Source organism: Anolis carolinensis, chromosome 2 (genome assembly GCF_035594765.1).
Source record: "Anolis carolinensis isolate JA03-04 chromosome 2, rAnoCar3.1.pri, whole genome shotgun sequence".
Lineage (NCBI taxonomy): Eukaryota > Metazoa > Chordata > Lepidosauria > Squamata > Dactyloidae > Anolis > Anolis carolinensis.
Genome location: NC_085842.1, coordinates 13,411,600 through 13,427,789, shown reverse-complemented (window position 1 = coordinate 13,427,789; position 16,190 = coordinate 13,411,600). Strand labels below are relative to the sequence as shown.

Here is a 16,190-nt window from a genome sequence, read left to right as displayed (position 1 = left end):
ACTTTGTTTTCAGAGAATCTCCCTCCACCCATGATATGCCCACAATAATATTAATAATAAAACTTTATTTCTAGACCACCCTCTCTCCCCATAGGGACTCAGGGCAGTTAACATACATAGAAACGGCAAACATTCAATGCCACAATTTTTTCATTAATATCAAAAGTATAAAATGACGATAACATACACATTATAATAAAAATTCCACATTAGAAAAACTATAAATTTAAACATGAGAATTCCTTTAAACAAATGATTCCTTTTGTAATCATTGTTAGATAGAAATGGCACAGCATTTCTAATCAAAGGAAAACACTGTTTGATGGACCTGTGGTATATTGATAGCACCTGGGTAGTGACTGTAAATATCCTGATGCAATACCTAAGCGGGGCTGTAATGGCTGAGTCATAACCATGTGAGGGTTATTACAAAGGGATTGCATCAGTCATTATTTCTGACTGACAACATATCAACAGATGGCTATATAAGGAAGATGAAAGAATCCATCTTCCTCTCTCCTGTGTGACTCAGTCTGAGTATCTGCCTATTTTTGCATGTGACGATATGACGACTCTGATTGTTTACAAATACAAAGAAGGTGGATCTGCGAATCCTGATTGTACATTTGTATATATTGCAACTGTGAAGATTAAAGCCTCTATATCAGTGATGGCAAACCTATGACACGTGTGTCAGCACTGACACGCCTAGCCATTTTTGCTGACACGCTACCGCATGCAGATTGATTGGATAATTAATGTCTTTTGTGGCCAAATTTGGTGTGATTTGGTCCAGTGGTTTTGTAGTTTACTCCATGGGAATTATGCACATTACATACACACACACACACATCATTGTATTATTCTATTATTATTGTAGTATATTATCATATTATTACTATTATATTATTATATTATTCATTATTCATGACTACATTGAAACTACAATAGAGAGAAATCAGCGTGGAAACTGCAAGAGGTATCATAGATTGTTGTACATGGAAATAATGGTAGTAAATAGTTTTTGATTTATTAAATACAGTTATATATTACAATTATATATTTTTGTTATTTAAACTATATATATTGTGAAATTATGTTTTTTCTCTCGAAGTGACATACCACTCAAGTCATGCTAGGTTTTTTGGTGAATTTTGACACACCAAGTGCAAAAGGTTGCCCATCATTGCTCTAGCTATTTTGGATATAACCTGAATTCGTGATTTTACTAAACAGTGTGTAACTAAAGTCAGCTGGATTATGCCGATAGATTGACTGAAGCATGTTTTTGCTGTGAAAGGGCTCTGCTGTATTTTTCCTCGCTTCTGGGACACTTGCTACCCAGCTTGCAGCAGTTTGGGCAGGTCCTGATTTGGAAACTATAAACCACTTCACATGCCAGCATCCCGCAACAGTCATGACATGATTCAAAGGTCATTCTCCTTCTTCAGCAGAGCCATAGGGCGGGAGAGATATAGAAAAAAGGCCCATATTTTCATATTATGACTCCCAAAATAAGGTTCAAAAATGGGCTTGATATTTGCTACATATTTTTGGTTTAAACCAGTGGTTCCGAACCTTCCTAATTCCGCGACCCCTTAATACAGTTCCTCATGTTGTGCTGATCTCCAACCATAACATTATTTTCGTTGCTACTTCATAACTAATTTTGCTACTGTTATGAATCGTAATGTAAATATCTGATATGCAGGATATGTTTTCATTCACTGGACCAAATTTGGCACAAATACCCAATATGCCCAAATTTGAATACTAGTGAGGTTGAGCGGGATTGGTTTTGTCATTTGGGAGTTGTAGTTGCTGGAATTTATAGTTTGCCTACAATCAAAGAGCATTCGGAACCCTACCTGCAATGGAATTGAATCAAACTTGGTGCACAGAACTCCCATGACCAACAGAAAATACTGGAAGGGTTTGGTAGGCATTGACCTTGGGTTTGGGAGTTGTAGTTCACCTACATATAGAGAGTACTGTGAACTCCAAACAATGATGGATCTGGACCAAACTTGGTACAAATACTCAATATGCCCAAATATTAACACTAGTGGAGTTTGGGGGTAATAGACCTTGACATTTGGGAGTTGTAGTTACTGGGATGTATAGTTCACCTACAATCAAAGAGCATTCAGGACTCCACCAATGATGGAATTGAATCAAACTTGGCACACAGAACTCCCATGACCTACAGAAAATACTGGTCTTTGGCAACCCCTCTGACAGCTCTCTCGCGACCCCCTACCCAGGGGTCCCAACCCCCAGGTTGAGAAAGAATGCTCCATCTGCTCTCCCTTACCAGAGAGGAAGGGAGGGAGAGAAGGAAGGAAGGAAGGAAGGAAGGAAGGAAGGAAGGAAGGAAGGAAGGAAGGAAGGAAGGAAGGAAGGAGAAGAGGAGCCCCTTCCCCACTGGCTTCATTTCTGGAAGGGAGGGGTGGGACGCCACAAGGGCCTTGTGGAGGGAGGGAGGGAGGGAAGGAAGGAAGGAGGAAGGAAGGAAGGAAGGAAGGAAGGAAGGAAGGAAGGAAGGAAGGAAGGAAGGAAGGAAGGAAGGAAGGAAGGTAAGGGACTCATGGAAGGATCTTATGGGGTGCCAATGTTCGAGACTAACCCGGAGGGGAAGTAAAGGAGAGAATTCCAAGAGAGCAATAAAACAAGCCTTTTATTATCACCACAGCTGATGATAAGGCAAAACTGCAGTAGGGACCCACTTCAGTGGGTACAGTACCATGCAAATGGCCTTTGCAACATATGCGTAGCAAACAAAGAATTTATATCTTGGCTTATCTAAAATTGACCAATGGCTGAGGGTCTTCCTCACCTTCCACACCCATTTTGGCATAAGTGATACCTCTGACCTCACTTGTTGATTTTAAGCTAACTTTTGGTCTTGGAACATTCTGGAGAAAGGCACCAGCTCACAGGAAGGGAGGGGCATAGGCACAGGCAAAGCTACATAGGCAATCGTTTACTATTTTTCTGGCTTATGGTCCCTACACCAAGAGGCAGAGAAAACGAATCACAGGTGAGCAGGAAAGGAAAGGGCTGAAAGAGCCAGGTTGTGTGTGAGATTCCTCATGCCCTCCCCCTTGGAAACCACACCTTCGGCAAGTTTCAGGTGCCTGCAAGGAGTGCAGAGTAAAGGTGTGTGAGAGTGTTTTTGGGTTGGGAGGGGGCTCTTCTTGCCAAGGGAGGGAGTCCTTATGGGAGGACATGGGGGGAGGAAGGCATGGACCCCATTTGAGCCCCCGCCCCAAAAAGGCAGAGGGATCCTCAGGCTGCATTCCCTCCCCTTCCTCTCTCTCCTGGTGGGGGGGGGGGTCTCCATGGGACCCAGAGACTAAGAGGAAAGGCCATGGTAGGGAAACCTTGGCATTTGGGGAGGAACCGAGAATTTTATTCTCATGGCCCACTGCTGTGCTGCAGCCCACAGGTTGAGAACCACTCTCTTAGAATCTGTGGCATCAGAACTCTGGGAGAATAGGATGGGAAGTCACACAGTAGAGTCTCACTTATCCAAGATAAACAGGCCGGCAGAATGTTGGATAAGCAAATATGTTGGGTAATAAGGAGAGATTAAGGAGAAGCCTATTAAACATCAAATTAGATTATGATTTTACAAATTAAGCACCAAAACATCATGTTATACAACAAATTTGGCAGAAAAAGTAGTTCAATACACAGTAATGCTATGTAGTAATTACTATATTTACGAATTTAGCACCAAAATATCACGATGTATTGAAAACATTGACTACAAAAATGCGTTGGATAATCCAGAACGTTGGATAAGCGAGTGTTGGATAAGTGAGGCTCTATTGTATTTGCTGTTTCAGGTAACAGCAGTCTGGTCAGGAGCCTATTGTTGTTATTGTTGCTGTTGTTGTTGTTATTATTATTATTATATCCCACTTTGATGTCCTTACTGAGACAGAAAAACGACTCACAACATTTTTAAAAAACTCAATAAAATGTAATATACACAGCAACGTTTTAATGGCACATCCCTGGTTCTGAATTTTGAATTTTCAACCCTTTCGCCATAAATGAATTGGGCCCACAATTCAATCTTGTTGTAATGTCTTATATCTCTCGCCCGATAACAAGGCCAAAATCTAAGCAAACAGACCCAGGATGTGCCAAAGAAAAATTTACTTAGACAAGGAACTAAAACATAAAAGTCCTTCTAAGGTATAATAATAATAATAATAATAATAATAATTGTAAGAAAATTGCACAGACAGACTACAAACAGAGGCACAACTATGTGGCCCAAATGATTCATTGGAACTTATGCCTCAAGTACCACCTCCCAGCAGCAAAGAACTGGTGGGATCACAAACCTGCAAAAGTATTGGAAAATGAGCACGCAAAGATACTGTGGGACTTCCGAATCCAGACTGACAAAGTTCTGGAACACAACACACCAGACATCACAGTTGTGGAAAAGAAAAGGGTTTGGATCATTGATGTCACCATCCCAGGTGATAGTCACATTGATGAAAAACAACAGGAAAAACTCAGCCGCTATCAGGACCTCAAGATTGAACTGCAAAGACTCTGGCAGAAACCAGTGCAGGTGGTCCCGGTGGTGATGGGCACATTGGGTGCCGTGCCGAAAGATCTCAGCCGGCATTTGGAAACAATAGACATTGACAAAATCACGATCTGCCAACTGCAAAAAGCCACCCTGCTGGGATCTACGTGCATCATCCGAAAATACATCACATAGTCCTAGACACTTGGGAAGTGTTCGACTTGTGATTTTGTGATACGAAATTCAGCATATCTATCTTGTTTGCTGTGTCATAATAAAATAATAATAATAATAATAATAATAATAATAATAATAATAATACATCACACAGTCCTAGACACTTGGGAAGTGTTCGACTTGTGATTTTGTGATACGAAATTCAGCATATCTATCTTGTTTGCTGTGTCATAATAAAATAATAATAATAATAATAATAATAATAATAATAATAATAATAATAATACATCACACAGTCCTAGACACTTGGGAAGTGTTCGACTTGTGATTTTGTGATACGAAATCCAGCATATCTATCTTGTTTGCTGTGTCATAATAAAATAATAATAATAATAATAATAATAATAATAATAATAATAATAATAATAATAATACATCACACAGTCCTAGACACTTGGGAAGGGTTCGACTTGTGATTTTGTGAAACGAAACCCAGCATATCTATCTTGTTTGCTGTGTCATACAATGTCATTGTGTCAATAATAATAATAATAATAATAATAATAATAATAATAATAATAATAATAAAAAGGAAATAAAAAGCAAAGTCTCAAGTTCCAAAGGTACAAACTGGAATTCAAGTCCACAAGTCAAGCCAGGAAGTCAGTCCAGAATTCAGATTCAAGGTTTCCAAGTATAATGAGATGTCAAGCAGGTTTCCAGGATACAGCAGAGTCCGAGACAGGATCTCGAGGACAAGTTCTGGGCCTAGAGATCTAACCCAGGGGTAACAGCCAAGATCCAAGGCATTGCTCCCATAGTTTGACATTGGTGCTACCAAAGAGGAATTCCTTTCACCCCTCTTTTTATGCAGAAATCCTCATCTGCTGCTCGTTTCAGGAGGCCTTCACCAATAATCCCCAAAGCCTATAAACCATTCCTCAGGAAGCGAAGGCCAGCGTGACCCCTTCCAAGGAGGAGTCATATAACCCCCTTCCAAGCCCTCAGCACCAGCAGAGACAGACCCACCAAACTGCTGGCTGTGACACTTGTCCTTTAAGCTTCTCTTAACAACCACCACTGTCACCCCATGACGAGGCCAGTATTGCATTTTGGTGATGTTCTCCATCTCTGTTCTACTTTCAGGCTCTGGCATCATTTGAGGACTTGGTCCTGTGTTTCTCTGAGAAGGAGTTGTGCATCCTAGATCCGGTCTAGTGGGCTTCATGTGCAGACGACGCAATGGAGACCTGTGAGAACATGCTCTCTGGGTAAGAATGTCTCATGTCCACTGCTCCTCACCGTCCAGCATTGGGCCCCCCAGGGCTGGAGCTTCCGTGTCCCTCTCCCTTTCCCCGCCATTGTCTTTTGGAGTGAACAGAGAAAACAACCTGGAGTGCCTGATAGTTTAGAGTGAGGGGGAAGTTCATCCATGTTATCCTTGGACCAATTCTCCAAACCAACCGAGAATTCATACATGGGGCAAGATTCCACCAATGGAAAAGTGGTTTCCTAAGGCCAGACCCCTGGGGCTCGAGGTGGAGGATGGCGTAAAAAAGATGGGCACAGCTCTTCCTGAAGTCCATGACTGAGGAACAGGGGCCAATCCAATAGGTTCAAGAGCTCCATCTCTGATGTTGTAAGAATGCAGCAATGTCAGGAAGGGCTTTCTTAGAAAGATTACATCATTAGTTCATTGCAGTGTAAGACACTCAATAGAAATACGTTGGGTGTCATCCTGGACTCCACAAGTCTCCAGTCCTCAGTGAGTAGATAGACTAAGAAAACAGGATTTGAATGCGGGATTCCTTTCTCTATTTAGTGCATGCCTTCCTAGAAGGGCCTTTCTGTCTCTACTCCTCTCTTCCTGTTTGCAACTATCTCCTCCCCCATTTGATTGATGTAGCAATGTGACCTCTTTGAGGAATGAGGTAACTTCCTCCCTATTGCCATCTTGTTTTGGGCCTCGGATTCGACCGCATGGTCGGCCTCCATTTTCTCTCTCTTCTGCCTTTTGTCTCCTCCTGTGAGGACACATCTTGCCATTCTCCAGGCAGCTACATCTTGTTGATATCTTTACCTTTTACCTTCCTTAGAATATGAGATCTAGAAAGCCAGTTAGCTCCAAGAACTTTCCGATCCAGAATGTATTTCTTTTACTTCGATAAATACTTTTAAACTTATAATTTTGGCTCTGCAGTCCTGTGCCAAGCAACAGAGGCTTACCCCAGCTCACCACACATAAGTCTCTGCTGGTTACGAAGTGTGCGTTTAGCACTCTGATATATTTTTGGTTGAATCGCCCCAAGAGAGGGTTATGTTGAGTCTAACAGCTCAACAGATTCCCAACAAAATGGATAGTGGTGTTTGTATTTGAGCAGGGTCTCCTTTCTGACTAGGATTCCCGTCCAGCAAGACTTTCTTCCCAGCTGGGCCAGTCTTCTGCTCATGGTTCAGCCTTGCTACAGCTCTGGGCTATCCTCCACTTCTCAAATGGAGAGGTAAAGCCCAATATATCACCAGAGGAAAGAGGGAACGTATCTGTTCCTGTTAGAATTGAACAAGAAATTGTATTGATATTCCTGGCATATAGAAAAGGGATGACATGTTAAGTAGATGAAGGAGAATCTTGGGGCTAAACAAGGAGTTGAGATCTGCTCCTAATTCAATCCTTGGTTTCTGTGATTTCGTGTAATGCAATTTTCTTTTCACTCCAAATAGATATCAGCAGGAGAACAAGGACCATGGGGAGCCCGCTGTGACAAAGCCTGACGTGGATAGCGCAACCCAAGTGAAACATCTGAAGATCTTTTCCTCCTTCCATCAGGCTGATCATACTGAACCTCCAACCTCAGAATCAAATCAAGCAGAATGTTCTGACTGTGGGAGAATTTGCAAATGCCGTTCACAGTTAGACACAGATGCCAGACTCAGCAAAGGAGACAAATGCATGGAATGTGGAAACAATATTAATCCGTGTTATCATCTACATTCACATCAAAAAACACACACAGAAGAGAAACCATTTCAATGTATGGACTGTGGAAAGTCCTTCGGTTTTAGTAGCAATCTGCGTCGACATCAAATGATCCACACGGGAGAGAAGCCACATAAATGCCTGGAGTGTGGAAAGTGCTTCAGGGAGAGCGGAAGGCTTCGTTGCCATCAAAGGACCCACACAGGAGAGAAGCCGTTCAAATGCATGGAGTGCGGAAAGAGCTTTAGTGACAATCGAACATATATCAATCATCTAAAGATTCACACAGGGGAGAAACCATTCAAATGCATGGATTGTGGAAAGAGCTTCATTCAGAGGGCACATCTGCGTTCCCATCAGAGGACCCACACAGGGGAGAAGCCATACAAATGCACGGAATGCGGAAAGGGCTTCAGTGATAATCGGACATGTATTAACCATCTAGCGACTCACTCAGGAGAGAAACGCATTGATACTGGGAAGAGGCCACATAAATGCATGGATTGTGGAAAGAATTTCCGTCGGAGTGCGCATCTGCGTAGGCATCAACGAATACACACAGGAGAGAAGCCATATCAATGCATGGAGTGTGGAAAGAGCTTCCGTGATACTTCAACATACCATAGACATCTAAGGATGCACACAGGAGAAAAACCATATAAATGTATAGAATGTGGAAAGAGCTTCGCTGACGGAGCACAACTTGGTTTGCATCAAAGAATGCACACAGGGGAGAAGCCATATAAATGCATGGAATGTGGAAGGAGTTTCGGTCGGAGTAATGCTCTGAGTTGCCATCAACGAATACACACAGGAGAGAAGCCATACAAATGCATGGAATGTGGAAAGAGCTTCCGTGTTAGTGGAACATACAATAAACATCTGAAGACCCACACAGGGGAGAAGCCATACAAATGCATGGAATGTGGACAAAGCTTCAGTGATAGTGGATCATATAATAATCATCTAATGACCCACACAGGGGAGACGCCATATCAAGCCATGGAGTGTGGAAAGAGCTTCAGTGATAGTGGAACATATAATAATCATGTAAGTACCTACACAGGGGAGAAGCCATATCAATGCATGGAATGTGGAAAGTGTTTCCGTCGGAGTGCACATGTGGATTCCCATCTAAGAACCCATACAGGAGAAAAGCCATATACATGCAGTGAGTGTGGAAAGAGTTTTAGGTGGAGTATACAACTGCGTTGCCACCAAGTATCTCATACGGGGGAGACGCCATTTAAATGCATGGAATGTGGAAAAGGTTTCAGTGATCGTGGATCATATAATAATCATGTAAGGACCCACACAGGGGAGAAGCCATATCAATGCATGGAATGTGGGAAGAGTTTCCGTCGGAAGGGACATGTGCGTTCCCATCAAAGGACCCACACAGGAGAGAAACCATATATGTGCTTGGAATGTGGAAAGAGTTTCAGGTGGAGTAGGCAGCTGCATTTCCATAAAATATCCCACACGGGGGAAATGCCATATAAATGCATGGAATGTGGAAAGAGTTTCGGTGATCCTGGATCATATAATAATCATCTAATGGCTCATACAGGAGAGAAACCATATATGTGTATTGAATGTGGGAGGGCCTTCAGCAGTATTACCTTATGTTGTAAACATCTATTGACTCACATAGGTGAAACCACGTGAAAACATGGAAGGTGGAATTAAATTCAGAGGAAATATTCATGTAGTTCCTGGTTCCTTAGAATTTACCACCTTTGAAATTCCTCGAAATGACTTACTAATAGCAAACCTATTTTTTCTATTCCATGTGTTAGACACCTGTTCCCCTTAATAAGTCTTGATATTTTTCCCAAGTATATATTTTTATAATGACACTGAATGGTATCTACAATAAAGTTGGTTTTTACAAGTTCTGAATGAATCATGAGTTTGCCAAGATGATGCAATCAGCCATTATATCCTCCCAAGGCCAAGATTCAGCTCCCTGCTAAACGAACAGGCTGAGAGTCCAATGCCCGGCACGTTCCGCTACCTTGAAGATCAGATCAACACACAAACAGGGTTTGAAGGTAACAGGAACAGAGGTTTATTGCTTTCAAGCCTGAAAGGATGTCTGATGCAGAGTCTGCACTCCAAAGTGATTGGTCATAAAGCATGCAATACGGTAAAAGGCATTGGATCCTCTCTTATAGCCATAAAACACCCATGCCCTCTTCTGATTGACCAGAAGTCAGCCCTGTTTTAATGTGGGATCCTGTTGGCTGGGGAATCCTGATGTCTGAGGTAGAGGGCATTTCCTCTGTGTCAGGAAAAATGAATAGCTGTCATTCGTTGTCCATCCTCCCCCAATCCTCACTAGGATGTAAAATGGGTCAAGGGATGTCTGCGTGCCAAGTGTCCTAGTCTGTCAGGACCCAGGCTGCAGAGCACCAATAACCATGCGCAGAGGCCAGAATCTATCTAATATCTTTATTAAAGGAATATATAAAGTCAGTAAAAACAAGTGTAGAATATAGTTCAGGAGTAGACCTTTCAGGAAAAGTCAAATATAGTCCAGAAAAACAATGTCCAATATGTGATATTAAAGTCCAAAGTTATAATACACTTCACCGAAACACACACTATTTGGCAAGCAATAGTGTGGGGAACTGTCCATAGTCTTTGAGGCTTAAGGTAAATCCAAAGGAAACTGGGAAACAAGGCTTGAATCTGAGAAGCAAGGTCCGTGGTTTAAAACACAAGGCAAGGCAAGAATTGAGACTTGGCAAGAACAAACTTGAAGCAAGGCAAACATGAATCAAGAACTGAGTCCATAGAAGTCCATGGTACAAGGCTGGGCTGGAAACTTGATCCGGGATCTGGAACTGGAGTACGAAGTCTACACACGATCTCACTCCTCAAGCCGACGAATTGACTCCGCAAGGATTCCTTTGCGGCCAAACACCTATATAGGATCTTGTTTTCCCGCCAAAGAACACTTTCTCTGGGGAACAAGAAACGAAACCTATTCTGTGTCCAGATGCATGACTCCTTAAACTTTCCCAAGGGAAACAGACTTAATCATCTAATTGTCTGGCAGCTATCCTGGCGCTCCGGCGAGTCGCTTCTATCTTGATTATAATAAAGACGGCGAGAAAATGGGGGAGATTTCTGCTCAAGGCTTGTTTGGCTGACTTCTTGTGGGCAAACATCTTGCAGCTGCAAGGGCTCCAATTCTGGCTGAAATGGTGGGAAACCCAAGTTTTCCTCTTCATCTGTCACAACAGTACTAGGAACGGGACTACATGGCCCATGAGTCATCACATAGTCTGTCATTCATGGGGGTTGCAGTGGTTTGTGTGAGCCGAATCAGGTGAATGCACTAAAAATCCCATCATCCATGGTCCATCCTTCCCCAATACACACCATGATGTAAAGTGAGTAATTGGGGGGGGGGGGGAGGGGGTCTTTGAACCAAGTTTGGTCCAGGTCCATCATTAGTTGCCGTCACAGTGGTCTCTGGAAGTGAGTGAAGTGAAGATGGTATACTGCAAATACCATCATCTGTGGTCCATTCACCCCCAAACTTCAACAAGATGTATAGTAGGTCACAGGTAGGTCTGTGTGCCAAGTTTGGTCTTGGTCCGTCATTCGTGGGGGTCGCAGTGGTCTCTGGAAGTGAGTGAAGGTACTGCAAATCCTATCATCCATGGCAAGTTTGGTCCAGATCAATCGTTGGTTGGGTTCACAGTGCTCTCTGGATGTAAGTGAACTACAACTCCTATAAATCAAGGTCAATTCCTCCAAAACTGGTCATGGGGGTTCTGTGTGCCAAATGTGGTCCTTGGCCATTGTCGGTGGGGGTCACGGTGCTGTGTCTTGTTGCAGAGTGAACTACAACTTCCATCCTGTTGAATCAGTCCCCAACCCCCTCCAGTCTGTTCAGCTGCTGGTCAATTCCTCTGTTTGCTGTGTGCCATAGGAAAGGGTAGGAAAGAGTTAAAGGAGAGGCAGTGGGCGGGGTCATGCAAATTCTACACCAATGGAGAGAGAAAGGAACACTGGGATGTGGGGCTCACTGTAACCTGCAATGTCTTTGGAAGGAGGACCATTGGTGTCTCCTGCATATTGGGAACTATAGCCTGTTTGTGGAGGTGGGAGTCTGTCTGGGTAAGTGGACAACCCTGCCACATACACAAATACACATTTTCACTTTTACGAGGGTTATCCAGAAAGTAGATTACCTTTTGGAATTAAAAATGAAGAAAGTATAGGAGAAAACATTTATCATATGCAGTTGAAAGACACACCCAAATACCACTTCTCAACATAGTCACCATTCAAATGTAGGCACTTATCATAGTGATGAATGAGCTTGGCAACTCTATCCCACAAAACTCTACCGCTTGATACCCAACACTATTAGTCCACAGCAAACAATATCACTCTGTTCTATTGAATCCCACGTTGGACACTTCCCAAGTGCCTAGGACTGTGTTATGTATTGGCAAATAATGCATGTGGATCCAAGTTGGATGGCCTTTTGCAGTTAATGGGTGGTAATTTTGTCAACGCCGATGGTTTTCAAGTGCTGGCCAAGGTCTTTAGGCACTGCACCCAGTGTGCCTATTATTATTATTATTATCAACACAACGACGTTGTATGGCACAGCAAACAAGATAGATATGCTGGATTTCGTTTCGCAAAACCACAAGTCGAACACTTCCCAAGTGTCTAGGACTGTGTGATGTATTTTCTGATGATGTGTGCAGATCCCAGTAGGGTGGCCTTTTGCAGTTGGCAGATGGTAATTTTGTCAATGTCTATTGTTTCCAAATGCCGGCTGAGATCTTTTGGCACAGCACCCAATGTGCCCATCACCACCGGGACCACCTGTACTGGTTTCTGCCAGAGTCTTTGAAGTTCAATCTTGAGGTCCTGATAGCGGCTGAGTTTTTCCAGTTGTTTTTCATCTATGCGACTGTCACCTGGGATGGCAACATCAATGATCCAAACCTTGTTCTTTTCCACAACTGTGATGTCTGGTGTGTTGTGTTCCAGAACTTTGTCAGTCTGGATTCGGAAGTCCCACAGTGTAACTACCGGCAGGTCCAACCAAGCCAGAGAGGCCTCAGCTGAGGAGCACAACCAAGAGCACCTAACCTATTAGCATTATGGAGAATCAAACCCAAACGAAGTCTATACTGGCTCGGTCGTCGCCCAGGATAAAAAGGACCGCGGTGGATGCTGCTGATTCTGGACATCCATCAACAAGTGGGCTACGGAATCATCAAAACCCAAATGAACAGTCACAGAAGCGGCAAAAATATACAATGCCAGAAAACCGCATTATTATTATTATTATTATTATTATTATTATTATTATTATTATTATTGACAGAACGACATCGTATGACACAGCAAACAAGATAGATATGCTGGATTTCGTATCACAAAATCACAAGTCGAACTCTTCCCAAGTGTCTAGGACTTTGTGATGTATTTTCGGATGATGCGTGCAGATCCCAGCAGGGTGGCCTTTTGCAGTTGGCAGATGGTAATTTTGTCAATGTCTATTGTTTCCAAATGCCAGCTGAGATCTTTTGGCACGGCACCCAGTGTGCCCATCACCACCGGGACCACCTGCACTGGTTTCTGCCAGAGTCTTTGAAGTTCAATCTTGAGGTCCTGATAGCGGCTGAGTTTTTCCTGTTGATTTTTGTCAATTTGACTGTCACCTGGTATGGTGACATCAATAATCCAAATTATTATTATTATTATTATTATTATTATTATTATTATTATTATTATTATTCAGGGTGTGAGAAATAAATACAGACCATTAGAGCCTGTCTTGAGCACCCTTTTTGGGAGACTGGAAGAGGAGTCCTGACTTCCTAAGGAAAGAGAAAAGGGTCTTCATCTTTTCGAGAAATAACCCGCTTTTACTCCATAACAGGGAAGGGATTGCGGGGAGAGGGGAGAGGATGGAGGCTTCCCTTTGTCTTGTTTTGATAGATGGAGAAGAAGTCTTTTTCATAGAATCCTCGAGTTGGAAGAGAGCTTGTGGGCCATCCAGTCCAGCCCCATTCTGCCAAGAAGCAGGGAAATTGTATGCAAAGCACCCCCGACAGATGGCCATCCAGCCTCTGCTTCAAAGCCTCCAAAGAAGGAGCCTCCACCACAGTCTGGGGCAAAGAGTTCCACTGCTGAACAGCTCTCTCTCACAGTCAGAAAGAGCTTCCTCGTGTTCAGGTGGAATCTCCTTTCTTTCCTGTAGTTTTAAGCCAATGTTCCATAGCGTCCTAGTCTGCAGGGCAGCAGAAAACAAGCTCCCTCCCTCCTCCCTTTGACTTCCCTTCACGTATTTGTACATGGCTATCATGTCTCCTCTCAGCCTTCTCTTCTGCAGGCTAAACATGCCCAGCTCTTTAAGCCGCTCCTCATAGGGCTTGTTCTCCAGACCCTTAATCATTTTAGTCGCCCTCCTCTGGACGCTTTCCAGCTTGTCAACATCTCCCTTCAACTGCGGTGCCCAGAATTGGACACAGTATTCCAGGTGTGGTCTGACCAAGGCAGAATAGAGGGGGAGCAGGACTTCCCTGGATCTAGACGCTATTCCCCTATTGATGCAGGCCAGAATCCCGTTGGCTTTTTTAGCTGCCGCATCACATTGCTGGCTCATGTTTAACTTGTTGTCCACGAGGACTCCAAGATCTTTTTCACATGTACTGCTGTCTAGCCAGGCATCGTCCCCCATTCTGTATCTTTGCATTCCATTTTTTTCTGCCGAAGTGAAGTATCTTGCATTTGTCCCTGTTGAACTTCATTTTGTGAGTTTTGGCCCATCTCTCTAGTCTGTCAAGATCGTTTTGGATTCTGCTCCTTTCTTCTGGAGTGTTGGCTCTCCCTCCCAGTTTGGTGTCGTCTGCAAACTTGATGTTCGTGCCTTCTAACCCTTCATCCAAGTCGTTAATAAAGATGTTAAAGAGAACCGGGCCCAGGACGGAACCCTGCGGCACTCTACTCGTGACTTCTTTCCAAGATGAAGAAGATGCATTGGTGAGCACCCTTTGATGCTCTTCATAGGGCTTGTTCTCCAGACCCTTGATCCTTTGAGTCACCCTCCTCTGGACACCTTCCAGCTTAGAATCAACATCTCCCTTCAGTTGTGGTGTCCAGAATTGGACACAGGGTGATTCCAGGTGACCAAAAGGTCAGTGGTTCGAATCCAGGGGCAAGCTCCTGCTGTTAGCCCCAGCTTCTGCCAACCAACAAAAAAACATGTAAGTGTGAGTAAATCAATAGATACCACTCCAGAGGGAAGGTTATGGTGTCCCGTGAAGTCATGCCAGTGGCCACATGACCTTGGAGGTGTCTACGGACAACGCCGGCTCTTCGGCTTAGATATGATGAGCACTATGATGAGCACAGTCGGACATGACTGGACTAAACGTCAGGGGAAACCTTTACCGTTAGTTTACTATTCCAGGTAAAGTGGTCTGACCAAGGCAGAACAGAGGGGTTAGTATGACTTGGAATCATAGAATTGTAGAGTTGGAAGAGACCTGGTGGGCCATCCAGTCCAACCCCATTCTGCCAAGAAGCAGGAAAATCACATTCAAAGCATCCCCGACAGATGGTCATCCAGCCTCTGCTTCAAAGCCTTCTTTGGATCTAGACCAGGGGTCCCCAAACTATGACCCGCGGGCCACATCCGGCCCCCCACAGCTTTCCCCCCTTTCCCGCGTTGTCCCGCTCCCTGCATAAGCCTTGGAGACTTGCCTTTCCACCTTCCCCGCCACTTTTCTGCTGTATGAGCTTTTGAGCCTCTCCTGACTCCCCACTCTCCCTGCATAAGCCGTGGAGGAGCCTTGCCTTCCCTCTTTTACTGCTGATCAAAAGGTATTTTAATTATTATTTATTTAATTATTAAGGGGTGTTTGCTCCAGGTTTAGCAATACGTTGATTAGCAATATACTCCAGATTTCTCCCTGGGCTGGAGGCCTTAGTGGGGCCTCTCCATTATTATTATTATTATTATTATTATTATTATTATTATTATTATTATTATTATTATTAACATTGAGGCTGGGTGGCCATCTGTCAGGGGTGCTTTGCTGTGCTTTTAGTGCACAAAGGCAGAAGAGGGTCGGACTGAATGGCCCAAGGGTCTCTTCCAACTCTCTCCATTATTTTATTATTACTTTTATTATTATTATTTTATTTTATTATTATTAACATTGAGGCTGGGTGGCCATCTGTCAGGGTTGCTTTGATGGGGTTTTGGTGCACAAAGGCAGAAGGGGGTTGGACTCAATGGCCCAAGGGTCTCTTCCAACTCTCTCCATTATTTTATTATTACTTTTATTATTATTATTAACATTGAGGCTGGGTGGCCATCTGTCAGGGGTGCTTTGCTTGTGCTTTTGGTGCACAAAGGCAGAAGAGGGTTGGACTGAATGGCCCAAGGGTCTCTTCCAACTCTCTCCATTATTTTATTATTACTTTTATTATTAT

At 43.4% G+C, this 16,190-nt stretch overlaps 1 protein-coding gene across 2 annotated transcripts; it reads left to right on the top strand.

Moving 5' to 3' along the window:
* The first annotated feature begins 2,569 nt into the window (after positions 1-2,569).
* LOC100551635 (gastrula zinc finger protein XlCGF57.1) lies at positions 2,570-9,600 on the top strand. 2 transcript variants are annotated; one of them, XM_008122248.2, is made up of 3 exons: positions 2,570-3,040; positions 5,876-6,000; positions 7,451-9,600. In XM_008122248.2, exons 2-3 carry the CDS (start codon positions 5,972-5,974, stop codon positions 9,372-9,374), a joined length of 1,953 nt encoding a protein of 650 aa, XP_008120455.1. In that variant the 5' UTR covers positions 2,570-3,040; positions 5,876-5,971; the 3' UTR covers positions 9,375-9,600. The 2 variants fall into 2 exon arrangements, with proteins under 2 accessions (XP_008120455.1, XP_003228586.1); XM_003228538.4 differs by lacking the exon at positions 2,570-3,040 and adding an exon at positions 3,062-3,159.
* The last annotated feature ends 6,590 nt before the right edge of the window (positions 9,601-16,190 follow it).